Below are 20,484 nucleotides of genomic sequence, written 5' to 3'. Positions count from 1 at the left end.
GATTATTGTGTCATTTATTCTTGTAATGCATATATCCAAGCCAACTCTCCCACCCCCTTTTCATTCTTATTACAACATTGGAGAAAGGAACTTCTTAGAAAGACTAAGTTGGGCTTTAGATTTTTTTTTCTTCTTCTTATGTTGAAGTAGTTCTGGTTTATCAAATTCTTCTGTTCCAGGCCAGTGGCTTTCCCACTCCTTTTAATACATTATCCTAAAGTTTTTAATCTAATAAACCCTTAGTGCCTTTTATTATGAATTAAACTACTGTATAATGGTTCTAAATGGATTGCCTTTTTAAATCCTTACTTTTCTGCTTCTTGGGCATATTATAGGCAACCTAATGCAACTGGCTTGTATAGGTGATATTTTTGCTTGCTTGGTAAACTGGATGAACTGGTAACAGAACAGGCTTACAATGTGGAATACTGCTTAAGAATTGGAAAAAACACCCACATTTATTTAAAACACTTCCTCCGAACATTCTTATTATAGATGATGGTATTTTTCAGCACAGCTTAATTGACCGAACAAAGCTAAAATACAATTTGTCATCTGTAATAACATTATAATGCTTCTCCCTCCCCCCCCCCACCGAGTTATCTGCTAGAATGGTTGCTGATGCCAATGGCTTTTATTTATTTACTGCAACACTAATCATCCTAAAACTATGTTGGCAGAATAAGACAGGTCCTAAATCAATAGTGTATATATATATATTGCCCTGGAGTTTGTGCTTTCGTAATACATAATCCGTTTGGCATAATTGTCCAGCTCTTTTAAAGTTGGGAATTATGCCAATCCAGCAGTAGATATGTTTTTTTTTTTAAATAAGCTGACTTTCCAGTTAGACAATCTTTAATTTTTGAATATGTTTACCATGGAGAATATGGAAAAGTTCAATATTTTTTACGGGGTTTTTTTCTGGAGTGACGTGGAAGCTCACTATTGTCCATTAATTTTTTCCATTTAAAATAAGAGGCGCGTTTTCTTTTTTGCTGAAGGCTGCAGGTAATTTCTGGGTGCTTAAAGTTATTGTTCTGCCAAAGTGGTTTTATTTTGAAACCTGGAGTGTGAAAATGAAGAGTTAGGAAAAAGTCTCGCAAACAGGTACAACAGTTTAAGCTTCTTTATGAGCCATAACAGCTGTTCTCATCCATGCAAGGACAGCAAGACTTCCTTTTAAGTGATTTTCTTTCAGGAAAAATAAATACTCCTTCCCATTATTTCCATTTGATACGGGAGAAGTCGCTTCCATCAGACGCGCAAACGGCTGTTTTGGCAGTGACAGATCAAGTCGTTCATCTCATTTCTAAAATTCCGGTTCTGCAGGTAGAACCTCCTCGTATAGGTGCAGTGTATCTGGTGAACGGATATTTTCATGGTTTCTTCCCCAGCGTGAAAAGGACGGGGAAAAGGATGCTGGAAAGACAAGAATTATTAACAACACATACTAACCTATCACACTGTGCAGTTGTTATAATTATATAAATACCTATATTACATTTTTATCACATCTTATCATATTCTAGTTAGTCCTTAGAAAAGGTATTATGTATATAAAAAGGGAAAAAAGACATAAAATAACCGGTATATACAAATGAGCCGAGGTACACTGATACTGAAGTGTTGTAAAGGTGAAAATTGTGATATAAAATGAAGAAAACTGTTCAATAAAAATCATTAAAGAAAAGACAAGAATTATGATCATATTTTTTTTTCTTTTGGACTGTGTGAAAGGGAACCTCCCCATGTGGGTAAAGTCTACCTTAGGAGACCAGGCTTTGGAAAGCGTCGTTTTAACGACGGGACTTTCCCCGGGAGGGAGTGGAGGGTGGAGAGATCGCTTTACGACCATCCCACAGACCGTCTCAGAGCGGGGCGTTGAAAAGTGGAGCCGGGGGGGGGGGGTGCAGGAAGAAAGGAAAAGAACGCGTTCGGGCGGGCATGCGTGCGCGCGCGTTCGGGCACGCTCTCCCCACTCGAGGCGCGCCCCCGCGAAGGGCATTGTGCGGCGGGCGGCGCTGCTCGGGCCGTTCCGGGATTGGAGGAGCGGGGCAGAGAGGGGTGGGGGGAGCGCGCGCGAATGCGCAGGCGCGCGCCGAGGGCTTCGCGGAAGGAAGGCGGCTGGAGCCCCGAGCGCGCTCGCGGCGCGAAAGAGCGAGCAGGCGGCCGTCGGGCGCGTGCGTGTCCCTGGCCATCCTGTCCGGCCGGGCCCCCCTTCCGCGGGCCTCGGGTTCCGGCCTCGGCTGCGCGCCGGTGAGGGCGCTAAATGGGGGTCTCCGCGCTGGCTCTGGCCGCCTCCTCCTCCTCCTCCGCCGCCGCCGCCATGGAGCAAGGAGGCGGTGGTTGCGGGCGGGGGTGATCGCTCGCCCGTCTCTTTCTTCCCGTCTCCTCCGCGGCCCCTTTTTCCCCCCATGAGACTCTGCCTGGCCTGGCTGGGCTGCTGCGCCGTCTCGCTGTGGCTGCTGAGGAGGAGGATGTGGTCTGGCCCCGCTCGCTACCTCCGGAGCCCTTTATCCCGCTCTCTCTACGCGAACATGATGAGCGGCCCCGGCCACGCAGCGCCGGGCGACAAGGAGAACCAGCAGGTAGCCCCCCCCCTTCCCCTCCCCCCTCCCCCCCACGAGGGAAAGCGAGGAGGGGGCCAGCCTGAGGAGAGAGAGCCTGGGTGGGTGGGGGGCTTACCAAGACAGACGCCCCCTCTCCTCGCCTCCCTTTTGTGGTCTTCATACCCCCCTCCCTGCAAATGTGTGTGTGTGGGGGGCTTCAAGAATCCCAGCCTTTATTTTGTATGGAATATCTGGGACAGGTTCGGAGGGGGTGGAGGGAGGAACCCTCAGGACGCCCCTTGCAACTCGAAGGCCCCCTCCCCAAGGAGTTCCTGACGCTGCCCATTGAGCGGGGGGGGGGCGCGACACCCCCAGTTTGGGGGTGTCAAGCCTGGTCTGGCCTTAATGCTACACCACCACCACCCCTTGGTTGGACATCCTCTCCCCTTCAGCAGGGTCCTCTTCAGGAAGGGGAGAGTCTCTCTCTCACCCCCTTGGTCTAAGAGGGAAGACCCAAAGTCAGAGGTCTGAAAATGAGGACGGAAGGAAGGAAGAAGAAGTGGGGAAGGAGAAAGGGTGGTAGGGAAGGAAGGAAAGAGAGAAAGAAGGAAGGAGAAAAGGGAAAGGGTGAGAGGGAGGGAATGAAAGAGAGAAAGAAGGAAGGAAGGAGGAAGAAAGGAAAGAGAAAGAAGGAAGGAGAAAAGGGGAAGGAAAGAGAAGGAAGGAATGTGAATGGGTGGGAAGGAAGGAAAGAAGGAAGGAAGAAGGGAGGGGGAAGGAAAGAAAGAAAAAGGGAAGGTGGGAATGAGGGAGGAAGGAGAGAGAAGGAAGGAAGGAGAAAGGGAGGAAGAGGAAAGGGAAGTAGGAAGTCTGTGCTGGGGCATTTCTTCTTGTAGAGTGGTGATCCAGCTGCTTTCCTCCTTTGGAGGACAAGCCAGGAAGGTGCTTTTCCAAAAGGCAGCTGGACTTTTTACTTTCTTTCTTCGAAAACGTTTCGCTTCTCATCCAAGAAGCTGCTTCCATTTTTGGATAAGAAGCAAAACATTTTGAAAGGGTGGGGGGAAGAAACCCCAAGAAAGTCTAGTTGCCTTTTGGGAAGGACATCCTCCCCACACACACCTTTGGCACAACCCTGACCTGGATGATGGAGAATCTCCCCAGCCCCAAGGCAAGGAGGTGAAAAGTTCCCAGGGTCAAAGACAGGGATGGGTGATCAAGGCAGGTGATCCCGTGGTTCCCCTCTGCTTTCTCCCCTCCCAAACACGAAGAGCAGAGCCTGAGGAATAAACAATAGCAGCTCATAATCCGAACTGGGAAAGAATAGATCGGATGACACGTCTTTATAGGCTCCGTGACCGAAGGGTTGGAAGCAATTAGGGCAACGTAAGACATTTTCTCAGCCCTCCCCACTCCTTCATCCCACTTTGGTGGGTCTGGAGCAGGAAAGCAGGAAAGGGCTGGCGAAGACCGCTAAGACTTAACGCACTAGTGGTGCCCCTGCTGTGGATGGATAGTGGGGTGGTGTAAATTAGAAGGAACTTAATTTGCATTTCCCCCAATTTTAGTTTGCAAGAGCGTGACTTGTGAAAATGTCAAGAAAGATGTTTTTTGTGTGCTTTTCTCTTGAAAGAGTTTTGTCCCACTTAGCATTCTCTGGAGTAAAATTCCCAGCATTCTGAATTCCATGTAGCATTTGACTGCCTTATACTTTCTATAGGTCATTAATACCACCTATTCACTCATATTTCCATTGTTTTCTTGTTTCTTTCTCACATCTTTTCATTGGTTCCCCCCCCCCCTTAATTCTTCCTTTTTAGTTAGATCCGGGTGTCCAACCTTGCCAACTTTTAAGACTTATGGACTCCAACTCCCATGGCTGGCAGAGGAATTCTGGGAGTTGAAGTACACAAGTCTTAAAGTTAGGTGCTCTTTTTCTGATTTGATGTCCCTGGTCTCGTCCATCTTCTTCTATTTCCTTGGGGTTTTCCCCCCCCCCTTATAAGTCTTCTACATTCAAGTATTACTATTTGAGCTATATCCACAAACATCTGGACAGCTCTGATCTTGATACTGCGTGTTATTTGTATGCCTGACACTTAGTAGTAATTGAATAAGTGTAAATGTTTTCAGGTCCTAAACGTGGGCCAACATCTGCTAAAAAGCTGGAACTTTGAAAGAAACATGATTTATGGGTATTCCACTTGTGCCAGTTGGAGTTAGATCAGTGGTGGGATTCAGCCGGTTCGCACCTATTCGGGAGAACCGGTTGGTAACTTTCTAAGCAGTTGGGAGAACCGGTTGTTGGAAGAAATCTCCTTTTGTTTTTTCCCCACTTTACAGGGCTAATCCTGTAAGGAAGGCAGGAAGGAAACATTCTGGTGTTGTTTCTATCTGAATCTTTATTGCCCTGCTTATAGAAACTGCCTCTCTGGTTAACCTTTATTACATTATAACAGCTAAGGCGAAGCGCCCGTCAACGTGAGTGATGTTGAGTTGGCCATGCCCACCCAGTCACATGACCACAAAGCCCCACCTACCCTGCTGGTCATTAGGGTAGAGAACCGGTTGTTATATTATTTGAATCCCACCACTGAGTTAGATATAAATATTATCTGAAGTCTCTCCATTTTAGGGGGCTTGGATGGGTCAAAAGGCCATCCAAGGCCAAGAAAGGGCAGCTGTCCTATTGTGGATTTTTAATATGGGTTTCTAAAATGGAATCCACATTCACTTTTTACTTTTCATTGAATGAGAGCTGTTACCCTTTAAGCTTGTGGGTTTGTCTTTCTTCTTGGCATACTATTAATAATAGAATTGACTGGGTCAGTATTCTAACAGCTGCAACAAGTACAGGTAGTCCTCGACTTACGACAACAGTTCATTTAGTGGCCATTTAAAGTTACGACGATACTGGAAAGAAAGTCACTTACAGCCGATTTTCACAGCTTCCATTGCAACTTCCCCTGGGTCATGCGATCAAAATTCAGGTGCTTGGCATCTCGTATTTGTGACGGTCGCAGTGTTCCAGAGTCAACGCGATCTCTTTTTTTGCAACCTTCTTCTGACAAGCCACTTCACAGCCGCGTGACTCACTTAGCAAACGCAATCATTTACTCGGTATCTGCAGCAAGAAAAGCCGTAAAACGGGACAAACGCGCTCAGCAAACGTTTCCCTTAGCCCAGTGTTTCTCAACCTTGGCGACCAGATTCTGGGAGTTGAAGTCCACAGGACTTAAAGTCGCCAAGATTAAGAAACACTGCCTTAGCCGCATAAATTTCCGTCTGGGTTCTGGTCGTAACTTCAAGGACTTACCTGTAACCGTGAAAGGTTAAATGGATAACCAGCGACCAGTTTTCCTCGTTAGTTCATCAGGAAAACCTTCTCGTGACCCTTCTGGATGAATATTCCCACTTGCCTTCCGGCTGCCAATGTTTGAAGTCCTGTGCTAATTCATCAAAGGAGTTAAAGGCTCCTTACATTTGGCTAACGACGTTTTGATGACCTATTTGGATTTAATATATATTACTGCAATGTGCAGATAAAATCCCCCCAAAAAATGAATTGTGAAGTTTAACTGTTCTGAAGCCAAATAACCAAACAATGATTTCCCCCGTCTGGAGAATGGAAGATTTAACTGGATCCATGCATGGTTTATTGGCAACAGCATATAGTCATTTACCATTCCTTCCCCCACCCCCCTTCTGGAATTTTTCTTTTTACTTCTAAATCTAGTCTACCGCCTTGGGATATCTTTATGGTCTTCCATCTTAAGTCTTAATAAGGCCTGACAGGATCAAGGAAGTCCTGGCAGCTGCAGAGATATGACCTAATATTAAGCTTCAACTGCTTGTACAGGTCGACTTAGAGACAGTTCAAAGTTAGAAGAAAGCGACTTTGGATCCACACTTACGACCGCCGCAGCATCCCCATCGTCACGTGATCAAAATCCAGATCCTTGGCAACTGATTTCATATTTACGACGGCTGTAGTGTCCTGGACTCATGCCATCACCTGTTTTGTGACCAGCAAAGCCAATGGGAAAGACTGATTCACTTAACAACCATTACAAACTTAACAGCTGCGGTGATTCACATAACGGCGGCAAGAACTGTCGTGAAGGAGTTGCAAAATTCACTTCACAACCGTCTGGCTCGGGAACAGAAATGTTGGGCTTAACTGTCGTCGTACGTTGAGGACTAATTGTATATCGGTTCTTGGTGTGTCTAGTAGTCCTACCTTTCCTGTTAATTCTAAATTCGTTTTCTCACATATTGTAAGATAATGACAACCCACACACCAAGTCAGGCTGATGTGTCAGGCTCCCAATCATAATTATGGTGGCTCACCAGTGGAGCTGGCAGCAGATTCGGACAGTGAGGAGGTTGGAGAAGAACCTGGGCCAGTCCTGGAGTCTGGGGAAGGCTCTGATGAGGGCTCTGTGTCGGAGGCAGAGAGGGGGCAGAGCCCTATGCCACATCAGCTGCCTTCAGAATCAGACAGCAGTGAGGCAGAGGAACAGCTGGAGCCTGTTCCCAGTGTGCGCATGCGCAGAGTTGCCAGACGAAGGGAAGAGCTAAAGAACAGGGGTCGACTTGGGAGTAAGGCCACAGGTGGACGGTGAATGGCCCCTCCCAGAGGAGCGAAAGGGGAGTGGAGTTTGCAAGAGACAATTAGTTCACTTAATTGGTTCATGACTCTTCAAGACTCCTTGCCAAGTTTTGCAGATATCAGCCTGGCAGCTCTCCAAGACAGATAAAGTCTGTGACCGTAAATCCTCCCTCGAAAGACTTTGCTGGATGTGAATAAGAATTCACAGGAAATTAATCAAAGGATTTTCATCGAAGCCTCAGTCAGAACAATAATATTAACATCTTACACAGTCTTGTCCCTTCCGTCAAATTATCCAGGTGATCATTGAAAGTTATAATTTCATCCATTATAAACCTGGGGAATTTTTTTTTTAAAAAACCCCTGCTGTCTCAGAATAACAATGGGATTGAAACTTTGGACGTTTCCCTGCATTATTGTGCCTTTTTCAATTTATGACGGTAACTCAGCCTTTCGCTGCTGAATTTTGTGTGGCTGGGATCCTTTCTGTAAAGCAAATCCCTGTCTTGTAATCCCTCCCTCCCTCCCTCTCAAGAAAAGCACAGAAGACTTACCAGCTTTTATAGTAGATAATTAGAACAGCAGGAAGCCCTACAGTCAAGAGATTAATACATTTCCTGACAAGAAGTGTAAGAACTGTAAAATGGCCTCGCTGATGTTTCTAAGATTGCTTTAAAAGAGCCAGATTCTGGGTAGCCCCATCTAGGCCAGAAAGGGGAGAAAAAAACATCCCATCAGGAGTGATCAATTGGGTGTGTGTGTGTCCAGGTGTTGATTCCAGGTTTGTCCAAAGCCAAATGGTAATGAGATGTGTGAAGGGACTGTAACCGTAATTCGAATTCAAAACAATAAATCCAATTTTAAGATGCATCCTGTTCCCAGTCCCCATTGATTTTTGGAGCAGAGTGTTGTGGCCAGCCAGGAGAGCTGGCAGCAGATTCGGACAGTGAGGAGGTTGGGGAGGAATATGGGCCAGTCCTGGAGTCTGGGGAAGGCTCTGATAAGGGCTCTGTGTCGGAGGCAGAGAGGAGGCCAGAGCCGTATGCCAGTTATCAGCTGCCTTCAGAGTCAGACATCAGTGAGGCAGAAGAACAGCTGGAGCCTGTTCCCAGTGTGCGCATGCACAGAGTTGCCAGACGAAGGGAACAGCTAAAGCACAGAGGTCGACTGGGGAGTAAGGCCACAGGTGGATGATGAATGGCCCCTCCCAGAGGAAATAAAAGAGGAGCGAAGGGGGAATGGAGTTTGCAGGAGACAAATTAGTTCGCTTAATTGGTTTGTGACTCTCTGAGACTCCTTGCCAAGTTCTGCAGATACCGGCCTCCTAGCTCTCCAAGCCAGATCAGGTCTGTGACCGTAAATCCTCCCTCGAAAGACTTTGCTGGATGTGAAGGAGCAGAATTCACAGTCAATGAATAAAAGGGGTTTTTGTCGGGACCAGGAGTCTGCTTCCTGCTCTCGGGAAGCCTCAGTCAGAAAACAGGGATATCAGCTTGCTGAGAAGATTAACTGGCCTAACAAATAATCTGAGTGATTCTCAGTTGTTTCCTTTAGCACGGACTTCCTTTAAATGCCCTTTGTATGCCCACAAATAGCAATAGCAGTTAGACTTATATACCGCTTCATAGGGCTTTCATCCCTCTCTAAGCGGTTTACAGAGTCAGCATATCGCCCCCACAGTCTGGGTCCTCATTTCACCCACCTTGGAAGGATGGAAGGCTGAGTCAACCTTGAGCCGGTGAGATTAGAACCGCTGAACTGCAGATAACAGTCAGCTGAAGTGGCCTGCAATACTGCACCCTAACCACTGCGCCATCTCGGCTCTTAATCCCCAAGGCGAAGCTCAAAATTTAAATCATAACATTTTTCTCAAGCCTTGTGACAACATCATGGGTCCGTGGACCACAGGTGGAGAACCATCTATCTAATCTGGAAGTAGGACCAGGGGATGCATGATAGCGGTGTTCCAATATTTGAGTGGCTGTCCCAGAGAAGACATGGTGGTTAAGACGCTGAGGTTGTCGATCAGAAAGATCAGCAGTTCAGTGGTTCGAATCCCTAGTGCCGCATAACGGAGTGGAGGGAGAACAATCAACCAAAGGGACAGAAGTTGTCATCAGAAGTCGTGGGAGCTTCATCACTGGACGTTTTCAAGAAGAGACTGGACAGTCATCGGTCAGAAATGTTGTAGAGTCTCCTGCTTGAGCAGGGGGTTGGACTAGATGACCTACAGGATCCCTTCCGATTCTGTTATTCTGCTTGATTTTACCGCGAATACAAGTTACCAACATGTTGAAATAGATTCCTGAAGGATCATAGCAATTTTTGCCCTCTTAAATTATCAACCGAGGTTCAAAAAAAGGCATCCTTTCCTTGGCTTAACTTTTTAGCCAGTTAAGTTAAAAAGTTAACTTTTAAACTTTTGGCTTAACTTAACAGCCTAGTGTTCGCTACTCTGACTAGCAGCTCATCTCGGCAATCTTAAACATGGGAACTGACTTATTTGTATTTTTAAAATTATGTGTTTGTTAAATGTATTTGCCGCCTATTACGTCGTGGGGCTGCCGATCCATTGTCCGTGCTGACTGGCAGGAACCAATTAAGATTCCCATCATTGATCTTTGAGATATTGAGAATGGATGTTGGGACTTTGGATACACAAACTGGGTGCTTCTGGTGGATTCTGGGAGTTGAAGTCCACCCTTCTTAAAATGGCCAAGATTGAGAAACACTCTTACAGACGATAAATGCTGGGAATTTTCTGCACGCAAAACATAGGCATTGCCTGGCAATTCTTGTTCCATCTAATGGAATAGAATTCTTTATTGGCCAAGTGTGACTGGACACAGAAAGAATTTGTGCAGATGCTCTTAGTGTACATAAAGGAAAAGATACATTCATCACAAATCATATGGTACAGCACTTAATGATAGCCATAGAGTGTAAATAAGCAATCAAATCATACTAGGAAACAATCAATATAAATCGTAAGAATGCAAGCAATAAAGTTACAGTCATACAGTCACAAGTGGGATGAGATGGGTGATAGGAACAATGAGAAGATTAATAGTAATAGCAATGCAGCCTTAGTAAATAGTTTGACAGTGGTGAGGGAATTATTTGTTTAGCCGAGTAATGGCATTGGGGGGAAAAACTGTCCTTGTGTCTAGTTGCTCAGGTGCGCAGTGCCTTACAGCATCGTTTTGAGGGTAGGAGCTGAAACAATTTATGCCCAGGATGCGAGGGGTCTGTAGATATTTTCGCAGCCCTCTAATGCGCCTTCTGGCTTGGCACATCTCAAATAACCAGTCTTCATTCTTTCTCTCCCTAGTGGTATCTGTGCAATACGGAGCAGTTGTGTGAATCCCTCCAGCCTCTCTTCATCCAGAGTTACCTTGACCAAGGGACACGGATCTTCTTAAACAATAGCATTGAGAAATCTGGCTGGTTGTTCATTCAACTTTATCACTCCTTTGTATCATCTGTTTTTAGCCTGTTCATGTCCAGGACGTCCATTAATGGGTAAGTGTGAGACGTTGGCCTCTTGGGTTTGATTAAAGGGGGGGGGGGGGGTTAAAAAAAAAACCCCAATTTTTGCACATATTCCGTTACTAGTAGACTAGCTAGGAATGACATTCTCCAGCAAAATAAGCGCCATCCATTGACTTAAGGTCACAGCGTAGCCTAACATTTCCACCACTAAGCAAGGCAGTTTTAAGTGAGCTTTGCCTCATTTTACGACCTTGCTGCCGTTGTTAAAGGAATCACGGCAGTCGTTAAATTATTCCCAGGGTTAAGTCTTCCCCGTTGCCTTTGCTTGTTAGAAGGTTGCGAAAGGGGTTCGAACTAACTCGGGACCCCTTTAACCGTCCTAAATAAAATGACAAGGCAGAATTTTGATCACCTGACCCTGTGGAGGCGCCAGCGGTCGTAAGAGTGAAAACCGGTCGTAAGTCACTTGATGCAGTAACTTTGAATGGTCACTAAAGAATGGTGGCAAATTGAGGATTACTTGTATATGTTTGGATGGCTTCTGTGCCCTCTCTAATTAGCAGAAAGTTAATTTCTAAAAGGAAATGGCCAGTTTTTATGGAGAGGTATATTGATTTATAATGTGGCCTTTGTGTGTTGTGTCCAGCCATGCCTGAAAAGGTTACTAGCCCTGGATGTCATTATTGAAGTACCATGTTTCCCCTGTTATTTTCTTTCGACCCCCCCGTCCCCGAAATAAGCGCTTGGCCTTATTTTGGGGGAGGTCTTATTATTTTTGAGGTGCAGGAAGCCGCGAGCGTGGCCACCTCATGTCCGCTGCTGTGTTGGCATGTTCTGAGGCCGTCCAGCCATCTTTCCAGGACATGGCTCCATGCTGTCGGCTCGACCACCCCTCTGCGACTGGATGTCCCGTCGCTACCATCTCCTTCCTGTTCTTCGCTAATAGCTTTTGCGGTGGCCATTAGCGTGACAAAGGGGGGGGGTTGGCTAGGGTTGCGGGAGCGGCCATTAGAAAGGGCGTATGGGGTCCGTGGGGCATGTTCCCCCCTCCTAAGAGCCGAGGTGGCGCAGTGGTTAAATGCAGCACTGCAGGCGACTTCAGCTGACTGCAGTTCTGCAGTTCGGCTGTTCAAATCTCACCGGCTCAAGGTTGACTCAGCCTTCCATCCTTCCGAGGTGGGTAAAATGAGGACCCGGATTGTTGTTGGGGGCAATATGCTGACTCTGTAAACCGCTTGAGAGGGTTGAAAGCCCTATGAAGCGGTATATAAGTCTAACTGCTATTGCTATTGCTGTTCTCCCTACGGCCTCACCACCTTACCTCATGTTGTTTGCACGGCAAGCAACCAGAGGAAACGGCGGGGACTGACTGCGCATGCGGTTAAATATTTTCGGGGAGGGCTTATTTAAGCGCATGTGCTCAAAAGCCCAATTGGGCTTATTACCTGGGGAGGTCTTATTTTGGGGAAATGAGATATGTGTGGGCTCAATTGCAGTCACAAGTCAAGGACGATCCGTATAACCTTTTTTAGAGATGACTCCATCAATGTCTTAATTCTGGAGAAGGCTTTTCCTTCCCTCCTCTTGGTTTCTCCGCAGTGATCGGTCCCCTTCATGTCCCCAACGTTGAAGAAAACACGGCCTCCCGTTTGCCCCCTTCCAAAATAAACTCACCTCTCCCCATCTTTAACCTTTCAGCTTGCTGGAAAGAGGTTCCATGTTTGTGTTTTCACCTGAACAATTTCAGAGACTGCTTAAAATCAACCCAGACTGGAAGTCGCGCCGACTTCTCGATTTAGGAGCTGGAGATGGTGAAGTCACCAAAGTCATGAGTCCCCACTTTGAGGAAACGTACGTGACCGAGTTGTCGGAGACCATGATTTGGCAGCTTCAAAAGAAGAAATACAGGTAGGGTCCTGAGGCGACAACCATCTCTCTCCGAAACAGATGTTTAGCAATTCTTCATTCCACCCTAGAGCATATTGATGGTCTTCTGTGTTTTCCAAGGCTGATGTTAGAATATTGGGGTGTCCAAAAAGACAACTTCCTCATTCCTTACACTACCTAACCCTAAACTAGGTAAACAGAAAGAAGCAGAATTTTGTAGTTGAAGAACAAAAGAACAAATCCTTAGACTTAGTCCATGTATGTTAAAGTTTTGAGGTTGAGAAGCACCACTCTGTCCACCATGGTCTCTCCACCCTGACCTCCACATCTGAGCCTCTCCACCCTGACCTCCACATCTGAGTCTCTCCACCCTGGCCTCCACGTCTGATCCTCTCCACCTTGGCCTCCACATCCGAGCCTCTCCACTCTGACCTCCACATCTGAGTCTCTCCACCCTGGCCTCCCCATCTGAGTCTCTCCACCCTGACCTCTGAGTCTCTCCACCCTGGCCTCCACATCTGAGTCTCTCCACCCTGGCCTCCACGTCTGATCCTCTCCACCCTGGCCCCCACATCTGAGTCTCTCCACCCTGACCTCCACATACAAGCCTCTCCACTCTGACCTCCACATCTGAGTCTCTCCACTCTGACCCCCACATCTGAGTCTCTCCACCCCGTCCTCCATGTCTGATCCTCCCCGCCCTGGCCCCCACATCTGAGTCTCTCCATCCTGACCTCCACATCTGAGTCTCTCCATCCTGACCTCCACATCTGAGTCTCTCCATCCTGGCTTCCACGTCTGAGTCTCCCCACCCTGACCTCCACGTCTAATCCTCTCCACCCTGGCCCCCACATCTCAGCCCCATATCTGTGCTGGTCTGCCTCTTCTCCCACCAGCTGGACTCCTTTGCCTGCTTCTCTCCTTATTAAATTGAAACTTCCATTTGGCCAAAAGCTAAGGAGAATCAGCCGAACGGGGAGGACTCTGGCCTTGTCCTGTTGAACGCCAAGACCTCTTGCCAGCAAGGCCACTAGAGAGAGCGTTAAGTTGTTCTTGCATCATTCTCAGGTTGAGTGAGGAGTGAAGAATTACCCTTGACCAGGTGTCAGCGTTCCAAATATGATCCAGAATTAAATCAGAGTCCAAGGCAGAGCTTTCCTCAAAAGTTCCAATTTATTAAGAGAGACATGTTGGCACATCTGTGGAAAACCTGAATCTGAAAGCTTCCTGGGCTTTCCCACCCAGTTGAAAGTTCGTGATCTTGCCCCCTCCCCCCACAAGTCCATCACATTATCCAATCTTCCACTGCCACGCTGACATTTTCACCCATCTAGTTCCGGTCAGGTGCAGAGACAAAGGATAACCTTGGGCTTCTAGAAAGGAAGGCATTATTTTGACAACAACACATTCTACTCCTTTTTTTTTCTCCTTCAACAGTTTTTTATTTTTTTAAATCTGGAAAAAAAAATGTCATTTGCATTCTCCTGGAATCAATAGTCCCATTTTTGCATAACCAGTGAGAAAAGAATATATAACATGAAATCTTGTTTTTATTGAGACAGTACAGATTTTGTCCTAGTAAAGAGAATCCTAGCTTTGAAGGATTGATTTTCCAACCATTTCTGAAAGGCAGAAACCCCTGTTTGTAATTCTATTTTAACAAAATGCTTCTGTGGTAAAGGGGCCTAATTAATTTCCTATCAAATCCTCCTATCCCTTAAGGCATAACCCATCCCACACATTGAGAACAGCTAGAATACTTGTGTATCTCATGTAACTTTATGCATTCAGTGCTCAGTACCAGAACCTTTATTTGCTCAAACTGCATTATATAAAACTGCCAGTGACGTGCAGTCAGGGGAGGCAGAGCCTCACCACTGTCATCATGAAAAGAAAAAAAAATGTAAAAGGAAAAAGGCTGAGCTAGTTGCTGCCAGAGTCACAGTGGATGACTCTGCTTAGTGCTTAACTGTTTAAAAAAGCCTCTGAAAAAATGCTCTCTATAGGAGGAGGCAGGGGAACCACGTGCTTCATCTAGTCTGACTTTATGATCACTCAAGCAGAGTTAAGCAAGGGTTAAAAGCTGAAAAATTCCTTATGTAGATGAGGCACGTGGTTCTCTTGCCTCCTCCTGTAGAGGGCACTGTTTTAGAGGCTTTTTTAAACAGTTAAGCAGAGTCATCCATTGGGGACTCTGGCAGCAACTAGCCCAGCCTGACCTCGGGCGAAAGAAAGAAAGCGCTTTAGACATTGGGATGTCGGGGGAAAGGACTGCCTCACCAGTCATAAACCTCACCGCACGTCACTGAAAACTGCCTACCTAGAGAAGACAGTAGGAATACAATCAACCTCCTTTGTACAGCGATGTTTAGTTACCGTTTCTGGTAGTGACAACTGAGATCAATAGATTGGGAAATCTTGGGCTTCTAGAAAGGAATGTTTTATTTTGAAAACAACACATTCTGCTCCTTACTATTCCTCCCTCCCAATTACCCCACTAATGAAACAGCGTAGTAAAATAAGAGAGAGGGTGGCAGGCCAGAGATCCTAAAAGGAAAATGACAAATACGACTGCAGGCCTGACCCCAGGTATAATTCTGCGCTTCTTCCCCTCCCTCCGCAGAGTGCTTGGCATTAACGAATGGCAGAATACGGGATTCCAGTATGACGTCATCAGTTGCTTGAACCTCCTGGATCGCTGTGACCAGCCACTGACTGTATTGAAAGACATCAGGAGTGTGCTGGAACCCACGAGAGGCCGAGTCATTCTGGCACTGGTTCTGCCTTTTCACCCGTACGTGGAAAATGGTAAGGCCTCCCAGATACAGATAGCTCTCAACTTGCAACCATCCATTTAGTGACCTGTTCTGACCCCCCCCCTCCGTACGGTGAGTCACGCCGACACAAGATTACTGCTAGACAATTTATTCACAGTAAATTAACACACTGACAAGACTTTGGCAGCAACCCAGACTTCTGCAGATAAGAAATACATACCAGAGTTTCTCCAGCTTTAGTATAATAGTTGAGTCCTGCAAACAGCCTCCTCCCAAAGTCTCTTCTTGTATACTCTCTTGGGAGGAGCCTAATCACAACCACCTGGCCCCAATTATCTTCTATATCTCCGTAGTTGCTGTCGGCGCTTATCTGCCCGTCTTTGCCTGGCGTCCGGGACCAACTCCCTTAGCTCCTCCCCACTGCTCCGGGGCCTGACGTCAGGGACAAACTCCCTTTGGCTTTCACCGCTGCTCCATGCCTCAGGCGCCTCCTGGTGGCCAACCAGCCTCTCTGATCCCTGCTCGGAGTCTGAACCCTGTCCAGGGTCCTCCATATCTTCCAGAGCCGACTCAGAGGGTCCCTCGCTATCGGAGTCTGTTTGCAGCTCCAACGGCTCCTGCTGGGCCACAACAGTGACCATTCAAGGTTATGACAACACTGGAAAAAGTGACTTATGACCAGTTTTCACACTTAATGACCATTGCCACATCCCCGTGGCCACATGATCAAAATTTGGCATGTGTTTCGGATGGTTATACTGTCCCGAGGTCAAGAGATCACCCTTTATAACTTTCCTAGCTGGCTTCCGAACCAGAAGACTCAATAGGCAAAGTCAGATTCACTTAACGTCCGCACGATTCACAACTTTGATTCACTTAGCAGCGATCCGCTTAACTGTGACAAAAATGGTCGCAGAACGGGGCAAATGCATTGAACAACTGCCTTGCTTAGGAATAGAAGTGTTGGGCGCAATTGTTGGCCGTAAGTCGAGGACTTCCTGTAATCAAATGCTTGTTCGGATATAGAAAGGGGGGAGCATTGTATCATTGTAGGAGGAGCGCAGGCAGAGTTAAAGGTGTCATTAGTTTAGAGTCACGGCGTTGCCACAAAACACCCAACTCCAGCCCAATTTTTTGAATTCTGTCAACTTTTACCTAGTACGAATTTTGCGCTGATCATTAGCTGACTAGATGCTTGTGTACAGGTTGCGACAATTATAATTTACAGTGTCCGTGCTTTGAACCCAACAAATGTTCCTGGTTATTTGTGCCCAACAATCATACTTGATTGGCCCCTGGTGTCTTCTCTCGCAATTCTATAATTACAATTCCCATTTTGTCCCAAAGGTGCTTTTTCAAGAGGAAATTGGACTTTCTGGGGTTTTTTTTTAAAGACATTTCACTTCTCATCCTAGAAGCTTCTTCAGCTCTGACTGGACGGTGGGAGATGGAAGGATTGATATTCCTTGCAGGCAGAGCTGGTCATTTGCATCCTTTTAGAGAGTCCTTGAGGCCACTTGGAGGTTTATCTGTGTCCTCAGGGTCACCTGAGTGGTGCAAATGGATGCAGAGCCTTCTTGGGCCGGTTGAAAGGACCGTGTTGTAGACGGGAGATAGATGATGTCGCATCCCTCCTCCTCTGTTGAGAGAAGGCTGTCCAATTTGGACATAGACAGCCTCTTCGACCCCTCTTCTTTCAAACTAACCCCCAAGTGGCCTCAAGGATTCTTTAAAAAGAATGCAAATGACCAGCTGTCTGTCATCCAAGAATCTTCTTCAGCTCTGAGTGGATGGTGGGGGAATGGAAGGGTTTATATCCCTTGCAGGCAGAGCTGGTCATTTGCATCCTTTTAGAGGGTCCTTGAGACCACTTGGAGGCTTCTCAGTGTCCTCAGGGTCACCCGAGTGGTGCAAATGGGCGTGGAATCTCCTTGGAACTGCTGCAGATAAAACCACCAAGTGGCCTGAACAACTCTCTAAAAAGGACAGACAGCTGGTCATTTGCATTCTTTTAGAGAGTCGTTGAGGCCACTTGGAGGTTTATCTGTGTCCTCAGGGTCACCTGAGTGGCGCAAATGGATGCAGAGCCTTCTTGGACCGGTTGAAAGGACCGTGTTGTAGACGGGAGATAGATGATGTCACATCCCTCCTCCTCTGTTGAGAGAAGGCTCTCCAATTTGGACATAGATGGCCTCTTCGACCAATCTTCTTTCAAACTAACCTCCAAGTGGCCTCAACGACTCTTTAAAAGAATGCAAATGACCAGCTGTCGGTCATCCAAGATGCTTCATCAGCTCTGACTGGATGGTGGGGAACAGAAGGATTGATATTCCTTGCAGGCAGAGCTGATCATTTGCATCTTTTTAGAGAGTCCTTGAGGTCGCTTGGAGGTTTATCTGTGCCCTCAGGGCCACTCAAGTAGCCTTCTTGGAACCTCCAATTGGCCTCAACAACCTAAAAGGATGCAAATGACCAGCTGTCTGCAAGGAGTATCAATCCTTCCGTTCCCCACCATCCAGTCAGAACTGAACAAGCTTCTTGGATGAGAAGCAAAGCATCTTCAAAGAAAAACCACATAGTCCAATTGCCTTTTGCAAAAAGCTGTGTGCTGGCTGAGGAATTTTGGGAGTCGAAGTCCACAAGTCATAAAGTTTGCCAAGGTTGGAGCCCCCTGCCCTAGACAATGCCCATTTCTGTTTAATTCCGCTTACAGCATCCCTTCCATTGTGGCCCGCCAGTGGCCAGCAGAGCTGGCGGCAGATTTGGATAGTGAGGAGGTTGGGGAGGAGGAAGGGCCAGTCCTGGAATCTGGGGAAGGCTCTGATGAGGGCTCTGTGTTGGAGGGGGCCAGGGCCGTATGCCAGTTATCAGTTGCCTTCGGAGTCAGACATCAGTGAGGCGACGAACAGCTGGAGCCTGTTCCCTTGCCAGACGAAGGAAACAGTTGAAGAAGAGGGGTCGACTTGGGAGTAAGGCCACAGGTGGATGATGAATGGCCCCTCCCAGAGGAAATAAAATAGGAGCGAAGGGGGAGTGGAGTTTGCAGGAGATGATTAGTTCGCTTAATTGATTCGTAACTCTCCAAGACTCCTTGCCAAGTTCTGCAGATATCGTCCTGGCAGCTCTCCAAGCCAGAGAAGGTCTGTGACCGTAAATCCTCCCTTGAAAGACTTTGCTGGATGTGAATGAGCAGAATTCACAGTCAGTTAATAAAAGGGGTTTTTGTCGGGACCAGGAGTTTGCTCCATGCTCTCGGGGAGCCTCGGTCAGAACACCTTCGCCCTCCGTCTTGGGAAATGCGCAGCTAACAAAATCCTCTCTCCTCTCAGTAGGTGGCAAGTGGGATAAACCATCCGAAATTTTGGAAATCAAAGGACAGACGTGGGAGGAGCAGGTGAACAGCCTGCCGGAGGTCCTCAAGAAAGCCGGCTTCGCCATCGAGGCGTTCACCAGACTACCGTACCTGTGCGAAGGCGACATGTACAACGATTATTACGTCCTGGATGACGCTGTCTTCGTCCTTAGACCGATTTGAATTCGTCGGGTCCTTGGGAGTCCAGCCGGAAGCCACCAGCAAATGAAACCATTTTGATTCTTTGGATGGGTTTCGGGGGGTTTCGGTTGGGGGTTGGTTTATTTTTTATTTTTTGGGGTTGGTTGATTTTGGTGGTTTTGTTTTTTAATTGAATGATTCCTTCCCGGAAGAGGGATGTTTGTGGTTTGTCTAATCTCAGTGGACTTCTTTGACTGAAAAAAGGAAAAAAAAATACTAATTTCTTCGGAACATTCTCTCCCCCCTCCTTTTTGGTTTTGTTTTTATTTTTATTTTATTTTTTTAAAAAGGACATCTTTTTTTAAAAGACCCGAGGTTTCTCTCCATTAAGGTTTTCTTAAAACCCGAGACGTGTCTAATGAAATGGAAATATTTTTATACCTAGCCGTTTAGGACTACTGGTCAAAGTAGATGCCCAAGAAATAACGCCAGCCCGGCTGGTTCCCCCCCCCCCCCCCGAGTACCGACAGTAGAATCGTCTGTCCGCTCAACTTGGAAATCTGGATTGGTCCAAACGTCCGGCTAGAGACTCTCTCCTCTCCTTTTCTTCTGTGTCCCTGAAATGATTTGATCTGTTGGTCTCTTCAGCACATGTTTTTAATCACGCTAATAAAACTTTTTTTTGAGATGGTGCTTGTAGAAAAAGCTTGGTTTTCAGAGCCGTGGTTGCGCAGTGGTCGAAATGCAGTACTGCAGGCTGTTTCTGCTGACTGCCGGCTGCTGGTAGGTCGATCCTGACTGGCTCCCGATTGAGTCAGCCTTCCCATCTTTCCGAGGTCGGTAAAAAGAGGGCCCAGATTGTTGGGAATCAATATGCTGACTCTGTAAACCCGCTTAGAGAGGGCTGTAAAAGCACTGTAAAGCGGTATACAACTCTTCTATTGCTGCGAAGGGAAAGAAGGAAGGAAGCTGGGGTGGTACAATGGTTAGAATGAGGAATTTCAAGCTGACTCTGCCCACTGCCAGGAGTTCGATCCTGATTGGCTCAAGGTTGACTCAGCCTTCCATCCTCCGTGGTGGGTAAAATGAGGACCCAGATTGTTGGGGGAACAATAGGCTGACTCTGTAAACCGCTTAGAGAAGGCTGGAAAGCAACTATAAAGCGGTATATAAGTCTTAAGGCCTATTGCTATTTAGCCGAAGGGGATCTCAGTTTCACTTGGAGATGGAGGGATGGACAGACAAATGGACACACAAAGAGGGCCTTGAAATGAATTGATCGGGTTTACCCAATTACAGGTAGTCCTTGACCTACAAGAGTTCGTTTAACGACCGTTCAAAATTACAATGGCCCCGTTTTTCACAGTTACGACCTTTTGCGGGGTCCCCACGATCTCCTGATCCAGCTTCAGACGCTTGGCAACACTGGTTCATACTTAACGACGGTTGCTGTGACCTTCTGTCCAGCAAAGTCCATAGAAAAGTCAAAAAAATGGGGCAGAGCAAATGTCTCACTTAACAACAGAAACGTTGGATTCAAATGCAGTCATAAGTCGAGGACTACCTGTATTCAAAGTTGCAAGGCCACTGAAATAAGGGACTTAATGACCGGTTCTTGTATTTATGAGCATTGCGGTATCCCAACAGCGATGTCATCAAAATTCAGCATGTTTT

General features: G+C 46.8%; 1 protein-coding gene across 2 annotated transcripts; it reads left to right on the top strand.

Moving 5' to 3' along the window:
* Positions 1 to 2,116: 2,116 nt before the first annotated feature.
* On the top strand, positions 2,117 to 19,502 carry METTL9 (methyltransferase like 9). 2 transcript variants are annotated; one of them, XM_032231206.1, is made up of 5 exons: positions 2,117 to 2,591; positions 10,493 to 10,683; positions 12,352 to 12,561; positions 15,164 to 15,348; positions 18,650 to 19,502. In XM_032231206.1, exons 1-5 carry the CDS (start codon positions 2,418 to 2,420, stop codon positions 18,850 to 18,852), a joined length of 963 nt encoding a protein of 320 aa, XP_032087097.1. In that variant the 5' UTR covers positions 2,117 to 2,417; the 3' UTR covers positions 18,853 to 19,502. The 2 variants fall into 2 exon arrangements, with proteins under 2 accessions (XP_032087097.1, XP_032087096.1); XM_032231205.1 differs by having other exon boundaries at positions 2,119 to 2,591; positions 18,647 to 19,502.
* Positions 19,503 to 20,484: the final 982 nt, after the last annotated feature.

Source organism: Thamnophis elegans, chromosome 14, assembly GCF_009769535.1.
Source record: "Thamnophis elegans isolate rThaEle1 chromosome 14, rThaEle1.pri, whole genome shotgun sequence".
Classification (NCBI taxonomy): domain Eukaryota; kingdom Metazoa; phylum Chordata; class Lepidosauria; order Squamata; family Colubridae; genus Thamnophis; species Thamnophis elegans.
This window is presented reverse-complemented; position numbering and strand designations above follow the sequence as displayed.

Bases quoted from the DNA above. Each gene is read 5' to 3' on its own strand.
- METTL9 (XM_032231205.1), top strand. From the start codon at position 2,418: ATGAGACTCTGCCTGGCCTGGCTGGGCTGCTGCGCCGTCTCGCTGTGG. The intron at 10,684-12,351 runs GTAAGTGTGAGA...TTAACCTTTCAG, and splicing joins TCCAGGACGTCCATTAATGG to CTTGCTGGAAAGAGGTTCCA. The intron at 12,562-15,163 runs GTAGGGTCCTGA...CTCCCTCCGCAG, and splicing joins CTTCAAAAGAAGAAATACAG to AGTGCTTGGCATTAACGAAT.